Genomic DNA, 15842 nt, shown 5'->3' with positions numbered 1-15842 from the left:
TTTACTAGAAGCTCCAAAGACTAGAATGGACTTCAATGTATTTCCTCTTTCTCCCTACAAATATTAGGCCTAACAGATTTGATGAAAGGTAAATCCAACATACCTACCACCCAGGAAAGATATAACCAGAAGCAACAGATAGAGACAGAGAGCAAGAAAGAACTCTGCATTTGCTGGCCTGTCCAAGGTTGTAATCAGAGCTTTAGTGCCAAACCAAACTGGAATATGGGAGAGGCAAGGAAGAGATGTCTGGATCTCTTCTCACTGGGCTGTGAGCATGGACCTTTAGAAGAGGAGAGAGGAATGAGAAAGAGAACCAGAAATATCCTGGTCTTCTAGAGTATTCCACCACTTTGGCATCTTGGGTGAGAGAGGAGGTACGGAGAGCCTCAGAAAGCCATACCTGGCTGGGTGACCTGCTATTGCCTAGTGAACCCACCTTACAGAGGGAGAAAGTGAGAGGGAGTCAAAAGATTAACCTGCCTCTTTAAGAACTGCAATTCTGTCTTGTTAGTGGTTCTCCTTAGCCCACGGCTATACTATCCAAGTCTTCTACTTTCTTACGTTTAGACATTTCTTTAAGTTTTAAGATTTCTTAAACTTAAGATTTCTTAAGTTTAGAAATCTCTGTAGGCCTCTTGTCTGAGAGTCTATTATCTTGTTAAATAACAACAGGGTGACAACTTGCAAAGTTGTGACTTGTTTGATCTTCTGATAAGGTCTAGTCATCAACATTTGTCCCATGAGGCCATTTTGATCTTGAGGAAATGAAAACCCTCTCAGTAACTGCTTAGTCTAAAGACCAGAAGATGGGATTATTTTTCCAACCAATGCGTCCATTTTGGGTTTGACTGAAGGAAAGAGCCTTTTTACTTTGCTGGTCTGATATATGCTCATAATCTGCTTGGAGTTTGCAGCAGTTAGGAAGGAGTAGTCTGGAAAATATTTCTTCCTGGGGTCTGTATTAACCCACTCAGCACCATCAGATGGTGGCCATTTGATGGTAGGCATTGAACACAGAAAACAGGAAATGAATTTATCTTCCTACCTTAGAATATAAAACACATGTGAATGATAGCAAACATACTGAGATGCATATCCACCGTCAATTAACTTGTAAATGGCAGAACAGCCTCTGCTGCAACATCTACTGAGTCAGTCCTTAATTACTATTTGAAATCAAGGTTTTGGAGGACTCAGTTCTACCCATTCTCTTGATTAGACTTCTTGTTAGTTTCTCTGTCTAAACCCAGGTGGACAAAACTCTTGGTCACATTACTAAAACTGTCAACACAAATGTACAAATAACTTCATTCTAGGTGATGTGCAGGACATGTGTCTCACCTGTGAAGCCCACCATAGGGTTTCCCTTAACTCACTTCCTTTAATTGTACATTAGTAGATGTACAATTGCCATCTATTAAGCACTCAACACATGGCTGCTTGAGACATAAATAAAATGCTGATTTCTATTATTTGTTTGTTTTACTAATGTGGGACAATGAAAAGTAAAATATAAGATGAGTCTAAGATTTGCCATCTAATTCTTCGTGCTTAAGGACTAGGCATTATATATTTTTCTTTGTGCGTTAGACAGGCTTATGGGAAGTTACATTTCAATGGAAATTCTGTAAAGCACTAATATACACAGTGCAACTGCATGTCTGTGACTGTGATTCTATTTTTCTATTTTCTCAGGGAAAAGGAGAGGCAGAGGGAGACTCCACTTAACTCATAGTGACAGAGCCCCACAGAAAAAAGTTAAGTCAAGAGGTAAAGAAGAAAAGGGGAATACACTCTCAATGATTATGCAGCTAATTTCCTGTGCTTTACTCTGTGTTTTTACTGATAAATCCATTTCCCTAATTGCTTTATGTAGCTTTACTAACTGTTGGAAAACGTCTATGATTTGGTCCATTTTCCAAATGTGTATGAAAGAAAAAGAAGATAATTCCACAAACAAGTAACTTGGTGACAGATCTAAACCAGACCCAATGGGTCCAGGGGCTACCACAGTGATGCTGTCTTCACTGAACTGAAATAGTCTGGAAATAGTCTGCTTTCATATAAAGGGCACATATACAACCCACATATTATTTAGCAGATCCTTTTCCTGCTGCACAGAGAGTCAGAGATTGCACACCATGGGTGGCCTGGAATGGTAGTCAGAAGTCTGTCATTCTCTTCTTCTGACTGTGTGGGCTTGGACCTGTCACTTGACAGCTTTTGCTTCAATTTCTTCATCTGTAAAGCAAGAGAGTGAATTAGGCCCACACCATCCTTCTCAGTTCATCCCAGTTCTACTAGCCTACTACCTCAAAACTGGACCACGGACAGCTCCCCCTCTTCTCATCATAGCTCTAAAACGTTGGCTGGAGGGTCAGCATCAGTTACACATCCTCCTTGAGCTAGTTTGAAGACCTTTCACCCCTGCTGCTGTGGAATCAGGTCTCTAGCAGCCCTCCCCACCATGCAACTTGCAGATTATCCTAGAGCTTCCTGAACTCCTCTTTCAGCTAAGGAGAAAGCCGATGTGAGGGAGAAGTGAAGCAAAGCAGAGAACACAAAGAGAAGACAGACGTCACCTCCATTAGGTTCCCCCATCATTACTCTCTCTCTCTGCTCACTAACCAGCGCTCAAATAGAGAGATGCAAGTACAGTCTCTCACTTTGTTCCAGCTACCTAACTGCAGTGAAATAGTATAACTGGAGGTTCCCTTCAGAACATGATGCAGCTGTATGTTTCATTGTCACGTAAGAATCAGTGGGGCTGACTGGACTGGGAGCTAAGACAGTTTTACTGAAGCCCAATTTCTCTGTTACCACATTCTGTTTTGTGTGAGATTTGAGGGATGAGGTAGAGGTAGACATTCTGTAGTTATGTTTCAAAAATGCCACTTGGAAGAAAGACTTTTCCTAGAGATTTATGGAATAAAGCTTTCCAAGTTCCTCCCTACCTTTATAGGAACAAACTCAGCATGGGAGAAGCAGTACGTGCGCAATTGAAAATGAGACAATGAAGGAATCTTCTCTTTCAGGGCAAAGAAAACGCAGATATGAAAAAGTGGATTTTCACTCTCGTATACTTCCTGTGAGCTGTGGTAAGGTGAAGGGGATGTTACATAAGAAGAAATTGAAAGAAGGTGGGTTTTATGGTCTATTTGCAATTCCTATCTGAAGGGATCACGAGAAGTAATGGAATTATCCATGTGAATTACACATAGTTGAAGGAATTGGGACAATGGTTTGGCTTGAGAGGAGGAAGGGATCCCTAAGTTGCTATTTTCACACTTTAAGAAATCATACATTTTAGGTGCTTACTCCCACGTGAAAGTGTCCATGGGGAGGCCAAAGAGAAATGAAGCAGAAGTAAAAGGGAAGAGGCCCTCAGCCTCCAACTTCATATCCTCTCTCCCTCTGGATGATTTTCACCAGGGCAGGTGCTTGATGTAGTAAGGATAGAACAGAATTCAGAATCAGACAACCTGAGTCCCAGCCTCAGCTATGCCGAGAGGGACTGATTCAGCCGAGTAGAGAATGGGACCTTTCTGACCCTGAAATTCTTTATCTAAAAAAGAAATCATTAAAAACCTGCTTCATGGTGTAGCTGCGAGGAATTAATGTACGTAATTGAGGTAAAGTATTTAAACAGCTTAACCGAGATACAATTCACCACTGAGAGTGTACCACTCAATGTTGAGTTTTATTTGTATATTCACAAGATGGTACAGCCATCACCACAATCTAATTTTAGAATATTTTTGTCAGAATATTTTTTTGCTAAAGGAAACTCCATGTCTATTAGCAATCAATGCCCATTCCCACCTAACCCCACTCCACCACCCAGCCCTAAACTGGGCTATTTTCTCTCCAGTAATCTTATTTTCTGCTCCATAAATTGGCCTATTCTAGGTATTTCACTTAAATGGAATCATATAATATGTGCCCTCTTGGGACTGGCTCTCTCACTTAAGATTATGTTTTCAAGCTTCATCCATATAATAGTATATATTAGTACTTCATTCCTTCTTATTGCCCAATAATATAATATTCCATGGTATGTATATACCATATTTTGTTTATTTTTTCATCAGTTTGGATTGTTTCCACTCTTTCACTATTATGAATAATGCTGTTTTGAACATTCATGTACAAGTTTTTGTGTGAACGTATGTTTTTAATTCTTTTGGGTATATACCTAGGAGTGGAATTGCTGGTTCATATGATGATTCCATGTTTAACCTACTGAGGAAACACCAAAATGTTTTCCACAGTGGCTGTACTGTTTTATATTCCCACCAACAGTGTATGGGGGCTCCCATTTCTCTACTTCCTTGCCAACACTTGTTATTGTCTGACTTTTCTATGATGGCCATCTTAGTGGGTGTGAAATGGTATCTCATTGTGGGTTTGACTTGCATTTCTCTAATGACTAGTGATGTTAAGCATATGATTATCTTTTATACATGACTTAAATTTTCCATTGGATAACATTTCACAATTATTTTTAATATCAGCTATCCATGATTTCAGGGATGGGAAAATCTCTGCTCAATAATGCCATTAAACTGGATGAAAAGTGTAATAAAGGGCACAGATGCTGCTGTGGTGCCGTTCTGAGCCGCAGAGCCCCCATTGGAGATCTTAGTCCCAACCCGAGGTTCCCCAAAGTCCATAGGAGATTCTGACTTGTTCTCTATCCCTAGCAAATTGAAATGGTCTCACTCTTCAAAATCACTTCCTTTTCCTTCGTAGGTGATTTTGACATACTTTTAAAAGGTTGATTTTGATGGTAATTATCATTTTGTTGTTGTTGTTGCACATTGGTTAAAGAAATGTTGCCACAAAGCAGTAAATATCCTTTGAGGGGACTTAAAGGCTAGGTTTGGGGATTCTGAAGCCTGAAAGGGGAGGCTAGACTCTCCTGTTTTAGATCTTGAGACCAAATTGGGTAGGTCCAGATCCAGTGTGTTGGGAGCCCACCATCTGAAAACAAAGAGGGCTAAAGATTAACTTACCCTGGTCTTACAGGAGTTTGGGTGAAGTGTATACAGAGTGAGGATGGAGACTGGTTCACCCCCAGGGAATTTGAAATCAGAGGAGGCCACGAAAGATCCAAGAACTGGAAGATAAGTGTTCGCTGCGGTGGGATGCCCCTACGTTGGCTGATCGAGGTATTCCAGTGACAGGGATGGGAGACGTGACTTTCCTTGCTGTGCCCCAAGAATAAGGTCACTATTTGCTCACCAAATTTGTTATGGCTAAAGCCCAGATGAGTTATAGCTAAAGCCCAGATGCCTCTGAGTTTATCCTCTCACCTGGGGAGAGGTGTTCCACATTCCTAACCTCAGTACAATGCAGCACATCACTGTTGTAAAAGGGGCTCCGTCAGGATGGATGCAGGAGCTTGGAGGAAGGAAAGGTCATTCTGACTCAGGTGCATGCAGACAGCTTTATGCACTGAAAGAAGAAGACAGTTTACAATCAACCAAGTAGGAAGAAGTTACTCCAGACAAAGAATGGCACGAAAACCAGAACCATGGTTGAGGTAGACATATTGTATGTGATAAGGCATAACCCATCAACTGGAGCTGTTTGTGGAGGGATTTAATGCCAGGCTAATATGTTTAAACTCACAATATAGATAATGCAAAATCAGTGAAGTCTTCTGAGGTGTGAAATGACATATTTAAAATAGTGTTTTAGGTGGCCATGGGGCCTTGAAATGACTTCAGTGTCTTTCAGCCGAAGAAACCTACACTCAACATGCAATGCTCAGCTCCAATGCCATTTTCCCCTGACTATCCCCTGCCTGACCTGACCCTGACCATCCCTTCCCTAGGCTTCTTGAGCCCATTACTAAGGCCTTTCTTATACGGTTTTATTCTCATCCTTCCATGCATCCCCTTTTTCTCTCTAGACCCCTCTTGGGTTTGTCCATCTTTGTGTGCCCAAGATTGGCCAGAATGTCTGGCACCAAATAGGCATGGGATAAGTGTGTGTTGATTGACTAGCCCTGGTAGAGGGACTCAAGCTTGAGTGACACTGGTGGAAATGGAGAGGAGGTGAGAGGTGTCAAAGAGATTATGAAGGAAAACCTCTTAAAGTTAGGAAAAAAGCACAGGAGGAAAAAAAGTTCTAAAGATGATTTTTAAGCTACCACTGATCATATTCTAGAAGAAGTACAAGTGAGGAGAGCGAGATGATTTCTCATTTAGACACCTTGGCTTTGGGCTGACAGTGGGACATCCCAGGAGAAATATTTGGGAGGAGGTTCGAAATGCGAGACTCACAGGCCAACCATATACTTAGATCCTTTTATCTTTCAGAAAAGATTTCTCCATAACCCTCCAAGGAAATATGGCAGGATGAGAAAGGTGATTATTGCATAACTTTCTACAAGTTCTCATTACATAACTGATTTTTCATGCACTGTGTATTATTCTGTGGTTTCTCAACTGGGTAATTATTATTAAACTTCCTCCAACACCCCACTCCCACCTTTTAAAAACTTTCGGTATGCACCTTCAATGTTGCTACTTTGAACACTATGTTGTATATATGGCAAGATCTTCTTTGAATGGTAAACCATTTGAAATGGAGGTGATAAGGAACCATCACAATAGACCTCATGGATGTGCTTTAGCTATAGATGCAGATGTAAGGGTGTCAAAGTTGTAAAAGAAGACATGATGCTGGAATACATAAAAATATATCATAATAAGGTGATAGGGTCATCTTCAACTCAAACCCAGATTTTTAAAATCATGGTACTATTTCCTAACTTTAATGAAATCTGATGGAGCAAAAGTTTATTCACAGTCTAAGTATAGGAGGGGCTGACCCGGAAAATTGTTTACTCTGATGCCACTCTTTCAGCTCCTCAAGGGGGTGCTGTGCAGACCTCCCTTCTATCTATGAAAGTGATTCCTTCTTCTCTGGAGGCAACAAACAAATATGTATGGTGCAGTGTAGATTCAGGACATGGTGATGGTTTTTCCAGGGCTGGGTATGAATGAGAACTTGAGAAGAAGGAGGAGGTGAGAGGTGCCATTCTTATACACTTCATGTAGAAACGGCCATTCAAGACATTCACAGATTTCTAAGACAGGTCAGACGTAGCTGGCCAATGGGACTTCATGTTCCACTGGGAATGTGAGGTCCAGGCCTTTACATTATCTGATGTTCTGGACAGTTTGAACTCTAAGTCCTTGGGACATTTCACCCACTGGATTTCCTAAAGGGAAACTATCATATTATTTGCACTACTTAGTGAGTATATTAAAGACCGGCATCTGTACCATTCCCCAGGTGCCAAGAGTTACTCAGTTAGATTACCCACACAAGCTGACAATGTCCTACCAACAGATTCTACCCTTATTTGTGGGTGCAGCACTTTTTAGCAACAACCTGCAGTTACCTCTATATTTTGCATCTCCCTGTGAGCGAGAACAGAAGCTCCCCAAGTGGCGGATCTCAGGACCCATTACTACCTCCATGGGTCCTCTGTGCCTCTCAGAACGTCTCTTGCCCCTTGGCTTCTGGAATCTTCAGTGTCACTCTCAGCGCCACATGACAGCTTCCTGGCTCCTCACAAAGGTCTCTAACACCTTTTGATGACAGCTGCTGTGTTGTAAAATAATCTGATACACACCTTTAGAACAATCTTTTTATTGTAGGCTAATATTTGCTTAGGAGATAGCAAGTGATCTGTTCCTAAGTGAAATGATACTCGTTTATTCACTTATCCAACATACAATGATTGAGTGCACACTAAACGCCCAGTGGTCATTAGAAGATTGAAGCAATATCTCTGACCTCAAGGATCGTTTCAACTTCATTGTCTAACATGGAAGAATAACTAATGGGGATGGGTGGTGAACTTCAGGCCACACAGAAACGTGGGCAGTGACATGGACACCTCTCAGATCACTGTCCCATGGATCACACTTTTCCATGAGCACTCTGCCCTGGGCTGCAGATAAAAGCTGAGGCTGCCTGTGTCCCAGAGGGAAGGAGGTCAGGTCATTCTACTGAATATTGGAACGCAATGTAAAGTTGGTGGGTGGTAGTCAGTTACCTCTGAAGAGTCAGCTAGCTGACTTTTTGGGATTCAGAGGGAGGGAAGAGGAGGGTGACCTTCTGGAAGAAGAGTTGCAACCCTGGGAAACTTGGGCACATTTTATCTTTGGGGCTGTGCCCTGGGAGACCTGTGATAGGTGGTGACATTCTTCTCTGGGACACTTGCATGGATGCCAGGCCTCTGGGCCCTGTGGTCACTGGAGCTGTTGACGATGAGTCCTCGGCCTGATACTCTCCCTGCAGCTCCTCCAGTTGGGATGACATTTTCTAATATAGAGAAAAATGCCTAAGGGCCTCTCAAAGCAAGAAAACCAGCAGAGTTTCTCCCACTCCATCTGTGGGAACCAGGGCCAGACTCCCTGCATGGCTTCACAAAACCCCACTTTGCATCTGAGAGCCAGGGAATAGAACTTGCATTGGGCCAAACAGTGGTACTTTGGTACTTTTTATTTTCCAAGTAGATATGTGTATCCATAAAAACAGGTATGAAGTAATGGGTAAACCGTGTCTTGAATCCCTCAACAGATTGCTGTTTAAATAAGTGACGGATGCATACATCACATTCAATATTGTCCTTTAATCTTTCTCTCTTTTATGCAGAAAAGAGTACCGAAGTCTCATGACAGTACTTTAGATGACCTTTGTGTAAGTACTAACGCCCGCCTGTGACCCCAGGATAACGCGGGCCTTTTCCCTCGGCACATTCTCTGAGTCATCACTGCATTTCCCTGAAGCACACTCACACTCAGGTGCAGCATGTTGCTATGTGTGATGAGCAGGGAACAGCAGATGCGTCACCCACATCAGGTACATGGTTCTGGCGTTGGGTGTCTCAGCCTGAAAGCACCCTTCCATTTGTTCAGTGGAAACCTTCCCATTTCCTCATTTCCCCCGAAAGTGAGTCTGGGAGGCAGAGCTTGAGACCACTGGGGTCTCTAGAGCCTGGGCTTGAAGTAGTAATGGGTGCGGCTGGCCTGCAGATGAAGGATAAGGAGGAAATTTGAGGAGAAAACAGCAATTTAAAGAAGGCAATAAGGAAGGAAAGGAAAATCCCAAACATCTATTCCAAGGTACAGGTAGAGCTAGATGGTTTTAAGTGTCAATCAGAAGGAACAGGCCAGGCCAACCTGGCAAGTTAAGGTGTGAACCCCGTTGTGAGTCCTGCAGAGAAATGCACTCAGGGCTAGTGGGTTCTTCACGGAAGCCCCGTATCCAATCTCGAGGGAGCCATCATGGTGCTGAGCTGGTCACCACATAGCAAATCACAGGGCATTTTTACTCAAACTGGTACCATACGGCTGGATGCTTTAAGGTCTGCTAAAATTATGGATGACTCCACTCTCTAAGTTGAATCATATTTTGATTCCCTTCATTGCAACAAGATGGAGATTTTAAGCAGAGTCACCTTTGCACAACTCCAGGGGGAAGCACTCACATGGGTTAGTATGCAGTAATACTGATACACAACGTCCAAAAGAGGAGGGATAGTCCAGTAGTTTTACTTATAGTTTACCTTCAAAGCGATCCCCCCAACAATATTTAGATCTTATCCACACTCTTTCTGACCCTTGGACAAATGAAGGATTCTTTAGTCATCTAAACAGTGCTGGAGTCCAGTGTTTGTGTGGCTTGTTTGGGATGGATATAGACACACAGGGTCAGGTCTCACAGCCCACGGCCAAGAGTCCATGGGGAGGAGATGGCACCTGTTCCAGCAAGAGTGCCCTCATTGCTGTTAATAGTCTTTCCTGGGACCTGGTATTGCAGAGCAATTCAGGCCTATCATATCCCCTTTGCTCAGGGTAAGTCTCAACTTAGGCTGAAACTAAGACCTTTGGAAAATAGTATTGCCTGGATCCCACCCTAGAGGAAATTCTGTTCATCAGTCTAGGCTATGACTTGGACATTGGCATTGTTTAAAACTCCCCAGATGATTCTGATACACAAAACTACCCATTCCATGAATTAAAGAAGAACGCCAATGGATCTGCCCTACCCAGACAAATTGATTCAGAATTTCTGGCGTAGGGACCAGGGCATTAGTATTTTATATACTCTGCCCTGAAAGTTCTAATGTGCAGCTGGACTAAGAAACAAAGAGCTAGATAAATCTGCTAAAAAATACACAAATGTGAGGTTCTTAGACATTGGTTATATTGGTTATTCCTTGTTCTTCTGGGAAGAGGGGTCATCACTTTCTAGAGAACGATGATGGTAATCTGTCAGTTCCTACACTGATGAGAAAAAACATGGCCCCGTGACTCCATGTCAGAGCAGTCTCAGTCTCCAATTGGGGGGTGTCCTTGAGGATCCCCAGAACATTGAATGGGAGCTTTTTGGCAAAATGGTCCTTGGAGCTAGCACTTCCTCATATATGACCATTTCAAAAGCAAAAGAAATGGGGGCTTCCCTGGTGGCGCAGTGGTTGAGAGTCCACCTGCCGGTGCAGGGGACATGGGTTCGTGCCCCGGTCCGGGAAGATCCCACATGCCGCGGAGTGGCTGGGCCCGTGAGCCATGGCCGCAGAGCCTGCGCGTCGGGAGCCTGTGCTCCGCAACGGGAGAGGCCACAACAGTGAGAGGCCCGCGTACCGCAAAAAAAAAAAAAAAGAAAAAGGAATGGCCAGAATCCCAATTCACCCAACACGAGTAGTTTCACGCAAAAGCCCAGAACAAGACTCAAAATAATTGTTAAAATAATCTTGTATTACTTTCCACACTAAGTTTAATCCACCTTATTAAATTCTAAATATATCACCCTTCAAGGAGTCAGTTTAGTTATTGTGGTGTAGACAAATGCATTTAACACTTTATTTCAGGAACTTATTTTATCTGCAAGGTAATAAAGTTATTCAGATTCCTAAAAAATTGTCTTGTTTTGTTGCTAGCCTTTCAGTGTTCGAGTCTCTGTTTTTTTTTTTTTTCTTAATTAATTTATTTATTTTTGGCTGTGTTGGGTCTTCGTTTCTGTGCGAGGGCTTTCTCTAGTTGCGGGGAGCGGGGGCCACTCTTCATCGCGGTGCGCAGGCCTCTCACTGTTGCGGATCCCAGGCTCCAGACGCGCAGGCTCAGTAGTTGTGGCTCACGGGCCTAGTTGCTCCGCGGCATGTGGGATCTTCCCAGACCAGGGCTCGAACCCATGTCCCCTGCACTGGCAGGCAGATCCTCAACCACTGCGCCACCAGGGAAGCCCGAGTCTCTGGCTTATAGGGAAGACTTTTCTGGTCTGACACAGAGGCCCTTCCTCCTGAATTTCATTGCGGACCACAATTTCTGCTTCTGAAATCGCCACGCTATGCTGTTCTTTAATATCTCAGGGAGAAGCATATAAGTGTCCATTCAGATTCACACAAAGGCAATGAGTTCTAGATTCCCCTAGTTCTGGCCTTCTGGGGTCTCACCAGGGATATAGATGTTGTTTTACCTTCTAGCTGGGAAACTCAGATGTGTGTGAGACGTGCAGGGATGGAGGAAAGCTGTTTTGCTGTGATACTTGTTCGAGATCTTTTCATGAGGACTGTCACATCCCACCTGTGGAAACTGAGAGGTTCGTGAGATGCAGCCCCTCCCTTCTTATTAGGGACCCTTCCTCCTGCCGTACACACTCTCCCTACGGAGTTCTTACTATGTCTAGATGGGGAAACAGCAGGGCCATAAGCACAGGGTCCAGCAGTATGATCCAGAGAGCTGTTTCAAGATGCTGGCAGTGGCAGGTTAATGCGTTTTGCTCTCCTCTAAGTCAGTAGCCAGGTCCTTTGCCCACATACTGCTACTGTCCTTTCCTAGAAGTTTTCCAGCATGGACTCCTGTTCATGGGGGTGGAAATGCCACTCATTTGTGTTCTGCACTTATTCAGAAAAGGCAGGAAACATGGGCTGGTTCCCTCATTTTGCCACGTTCTTAATGGGCTGAGGAAAGCCTGAGGTCCCCCAGGGGTTAAGACCCAGTTTGGACACTCAGGCCTGGTGGGTAGGATTCCTTGTGCTCCCAGAAACAGACAGAGAAAGAAGAGCCCACTACTCATCCTGACACCACCTCCATGCCCTGACCCCTTGTTGCTCCTTCGATGGGATGAGGGTCATTGGCTCAGACCCTACGTGGGGTTCTTGGAGACTCTGGAGGTGCCCCTTTCCTCTTCCAGCTGTGTCCATCAACATTCCTGAAAGGAGGACAGTATCAGACATAGGAGTGATGACTGTTTCCAGGGACCTTTCCCTCACTTACTTATGTCTGGTCCCTTAGGGACCTGTGGAGTTGCACCTTCTGCAGGGCAAAGGAGTTTTCAGGAAGCCAGCGATGTCTCGGGGAATCTGAGGTCCTGGCAAGGCAGATGCAGCCCGAGGAGCAGTTGGTGAGTCGGGTGGGAACCCCAATTCTTCCCCCTTCCCCTCACATGTGAGAAGTCAGATAGGCAGGGTCAGGAGAAAGGCAACCAAAGGGTGAGCCATGACTCAGTCACACTGAAATCACACCAGAACTTGTTTGCAGCCATTGCATGTCTGTCTCCAAGAGCCATCCATGTTTGGGGAAACTTCCAGATACTGGTGTGAGTCATGCCTCTGCCTGGGCATGTATATGGGCTCATTGTCTCCAAGCTGCTTTTCACTCACAGCCACCTTCTTTTGCAGAAATGTGAGTTCCTCCTCTTGAAGGTCTATTGTCATTCAGAGAGCACCTTTTTTGCGAAGATTCCATACTACTATTATGTAAGTAACAATAACAAACTGTGATTACAGGCTGCCATGATGTTACCCCACCTTGAAACAGGTACCCATGGGATTTGAGATCAGAATCCCCTGGGAGTGAGAGCATGAGCTGCTGTTACCTTTTTGTATTTCTACTGGATTTGATGGGAATCCACAGGAGGCACACATTGAACTCTGCCAGTAATTCTCCCATTGATTTTTGTTTTTCACTAGATTAAAGAGGCTTCTAAAAACCTAAAGGAACCCATGTGGTTGGACAAGATCAAGAAGAAGCTGAACGAGCAGGGTTACTCCTATGTGGAGGGGTTCGTGCAGGACATGCGCCTCATCTTTCAGAACCACAGGGCATCTTACAAGGTAAGTGGTTCTCCCCGCTTCCATTTCATTTTCTGTCCATTGAGCCACTCTGCCCTCATTTTCTGGTGCCTGGGAAATTTTACTTTCCCTCATCCTATGAAACCTGCAAAGCAAGAGTTCCGGAAGTCAGTGACTTTTCCGTTCAAGACTGGAGCTCAGCAAGGCGTAGTAACAGCGAATCAGAAGGTGTCCCTGCAACCAGAACCCCAGGCCTCGAAGAGCTCAGACCCTCCTACAGCTGCCGTTGAGAACAGCAGAGTCCTGCCTGCTCCAAACCCAGGGAGAAGAGACTTGCATCTTAAAGTCACACTGTGCTTCTTATCTCTCCCCCAAAACACGCAATCTGACCTCTTCCGAAATCCCAATCTCCAGATTCCACTCCGTGTGAATGGATCATATAGTTTAACAGGAGTCACCAGAGGGGAACAGAAGTGTCAGTGAAAAAGGAAGGTCATTGATCTAACTTAAAAGCAATCTGTACTATTTGCACTGTTACAAAGAGCATAGATTACTTTTCTAACTCTCACTGAAATCAATAACCCAACCAAATAAGTACGAGTCCCCAGGTGTGGTTATGAGTTCCCATTTCTATCTTGTTGCTCCTCGCTGCGTGAGTTTTTTAGCATAACCTGGTTCATATAACTTAGGGTGTCTAAGACCAGAGTCCTGATCATTCTCAGTTACAAGGTGGCAATGACACTGACAATGAGCATCATGATTTTTGTGTTCATTTTATTTTATTTTTTTCCAGTTCAATGACTTTGGCCAAATGGGACTTAGACTGGAGGCCGAATTTGAGAAGAATTTCAAGGAAGTGTTCACTATTCGGGAGACAAACGAGGACAGCTCACTGGAATAGTGGATGCTGTTAGTGTCCTGGAAAACCCCTTCTGGAGCAGACTTGTCATCCCCCAGCCGCATGGAAGGCTGGCTGCTCGCGCCGCCCCTCCCCAGAGCATTGCCTTCAGCCAAATGGAACCAGCTTCACCTAGAGGGTTACCCTTCCTTGGCCTGGGGGCCGGCCTCCAGTGCCAAGGTGGACTCAACCTTGTGTTATGATTCATGCTCCTGTGTTCCCCATGAGATCCGGCTGGAGCTAGTCTGTGGCTGTGATCACATCCTTGCTTAGCTTTTCCTATAATCCTGCTTCCCTCCCTCGTTTCTCCCAAAGAAACTCACAATAAATCACTTACTTAAGAGACTTTATCTCAGGCTCTGCTTCTAGGGAACCCAACTTAAGGTAACGATCCCAGCAAGCAGGCTGTAAGGGTGGGTTCTGGATTCGGATCCCAGTCTGGCCAGATGGTGATGGGTGGTATATTGATGGTCCCTGGTGTGCTTTAATAGTGCTGTTGCCAAACTTTCACCTTTGGGAAACTCGATGAGATAAAGAGGATTTCACTAGCTTTTGGAATTGGCATTCACAAAGGGAGAAATGGTAAATGGAATTGTAGATTTTGGTGGCTATTGCTAAGTGCCACTGATATATTGAAAAGAATAAATGACAGCCTTAAATCTATTAGTCAAAGCAAAGACACCCTTACAACTGCAGCTGGAAGGCAGACAAAAGGAAGGCCTGACCCAGGTCCCAGGTTTAAGAGTGGCAGAACACAGGAGAAGACTGCAGCCTAAACTGGGATGGTCTCCTGTGCCAAAGGCAGCACCCTGGTAAAGAAGGAGTGCAGTCCTGAATCAGAATCGGCCTTTCTAGGTAGATGCAAGTGAGAACCTTGAACTCCAGGTCTCCTTCAACACACAGGGCCTGCAAAAGAATTCCCTAGCCTTTGTTGGAAGACAGACCCCTCCCCTACCCCATCCTAATCTTGCTTGAATGAAGACTGCAGAGTCCTCCCAGCATGACCCCACTGAGAAAGTCCTGGGTTGTCCTGCCAGCTGAAGAGAGCATTTACCCCAGTGGAGCTGCAGGACTGGCCAACATGTACCAGCAGGTACCAGGAGATTGTGTCTGGGGGTGGGTCCTGGACAAAGAAGGGGAATGTGAAACTGGAAAAGGGAAAATTGTCAACACAGAAGCACTCTCCTGTGTCAAGAAGTTTAATTAGCCTGGCGAGGGCCAAAGGGGATGAATCCAGTATGCTCCTGGCTGGCTCTTAAATGCTTATATATATATATATTTTTTCTATTCCTTTAATTTTGGAATAAAAATGGCTGGTCACTAAACTTATTGTGGTAATCATTTCATGATGTATATAAGTCAAGTCATTATATATGCCTTAAACTTATACAGTGCTGTATGTCACTTATACTGCAATAAAACTGGAAGAAAAACATTTAATTAAAAAATTTAATTTAAAAAAAGCTTGGTATAAACTGTGGTACATACTAGATGAAGTGGAAGCAGAGATGCCAGGGCAGACTGTGGAAAAGAAGATCCAAAAGCCTCAGGATGGGGCTTCCCTGGTGGCGCAGTGGTTGAGAGTCCGCCTGCCGATGCAGGGGACACGGGTTCGTGCCCTGGTCCGGGAAGATCCCACATGCCGCGGAGCAGCTAGGCCTGTGAGCCATGGCCGCTGAGCCTGCACGTCCAGAGCCTGTGCTCCGCAACGGGAGAGGCCACAACAGTGAGAGGCCCGCGTACTGCAAAAAAAAAAAAAAAGCCTCAGGATGTTGGCATGGCTCCACTCTCTGCAACTGGAAAACCCATCCACCGGGTTACTGTGCTCTTCAGGAGGCCTCA

At 44.5% G+C, this 15842-nt stretch overlaps 1 protein-coding gene across 1 annotated transcript in view; it reads left to right on the top strand.

Moving 5' to 3' along the window:
• SP140 (SP140 nuclear body protein) overlaps positions 1 to 15327 on the top strand; it is a 47403-nt gene extending 32076 nt beyond the window's left edge. Inside the window, 11 exon segments of the mRNA XM_027118948.1 lie at positions 1699 to 1773; positions 3039 to 3143; positions 5032 to 5174; positions 6330 to 6377; positions 8683 to 8727; positions 11513 to 11628; positions 12324 to 12432; positions 12710 to 12787; positions 13001 to 13144; positions 13896 to 13968; positions 13971 to 15327. Of these exon segments, the coding sequence (XP_026974749.1) occupies positions 1699 to 1773; positions 3039 to 3143; positions 5032 to 5174; positions 6330 to 6377; positions 8683 to 8727; positions 11513 to 11628; positions 12324 to 12432; positions 12710 to 12787; positions 13001 to 13144; positions 13896 to 13968; positions 13971 to 14203 (1169 nt within the window). The 3' untranslated portion in view covers positions 14204 to 15327.
• Positions 15328 to 15842: the final 515 nt, after the last annotated feature.

The sequence above is a fragment of the Aethalodelphis obliquidens genome, unplaced genomic scaffold, assembly GCF_003676395.1.
Source record: "Aethalodelphis obliquidens isolate GAN/ISIS:26980383/991018 unplaced genomic scaffold, ASM367639v1 scaffold2, whole genome shotgun sequence".
Classification (NCBI taxonomy): Eukaryota; Metazoa; Chordata; class Mammalia; order Artiodactyla; family Delphinidae; genus Aethalodelphis; species Aethalodelphis obliquidens.
The sequence above is the reverse complement of the archived record's forward strand: the minus strand, read 5'-3'. Positions and strand labels throughout refer to the sequence as shown.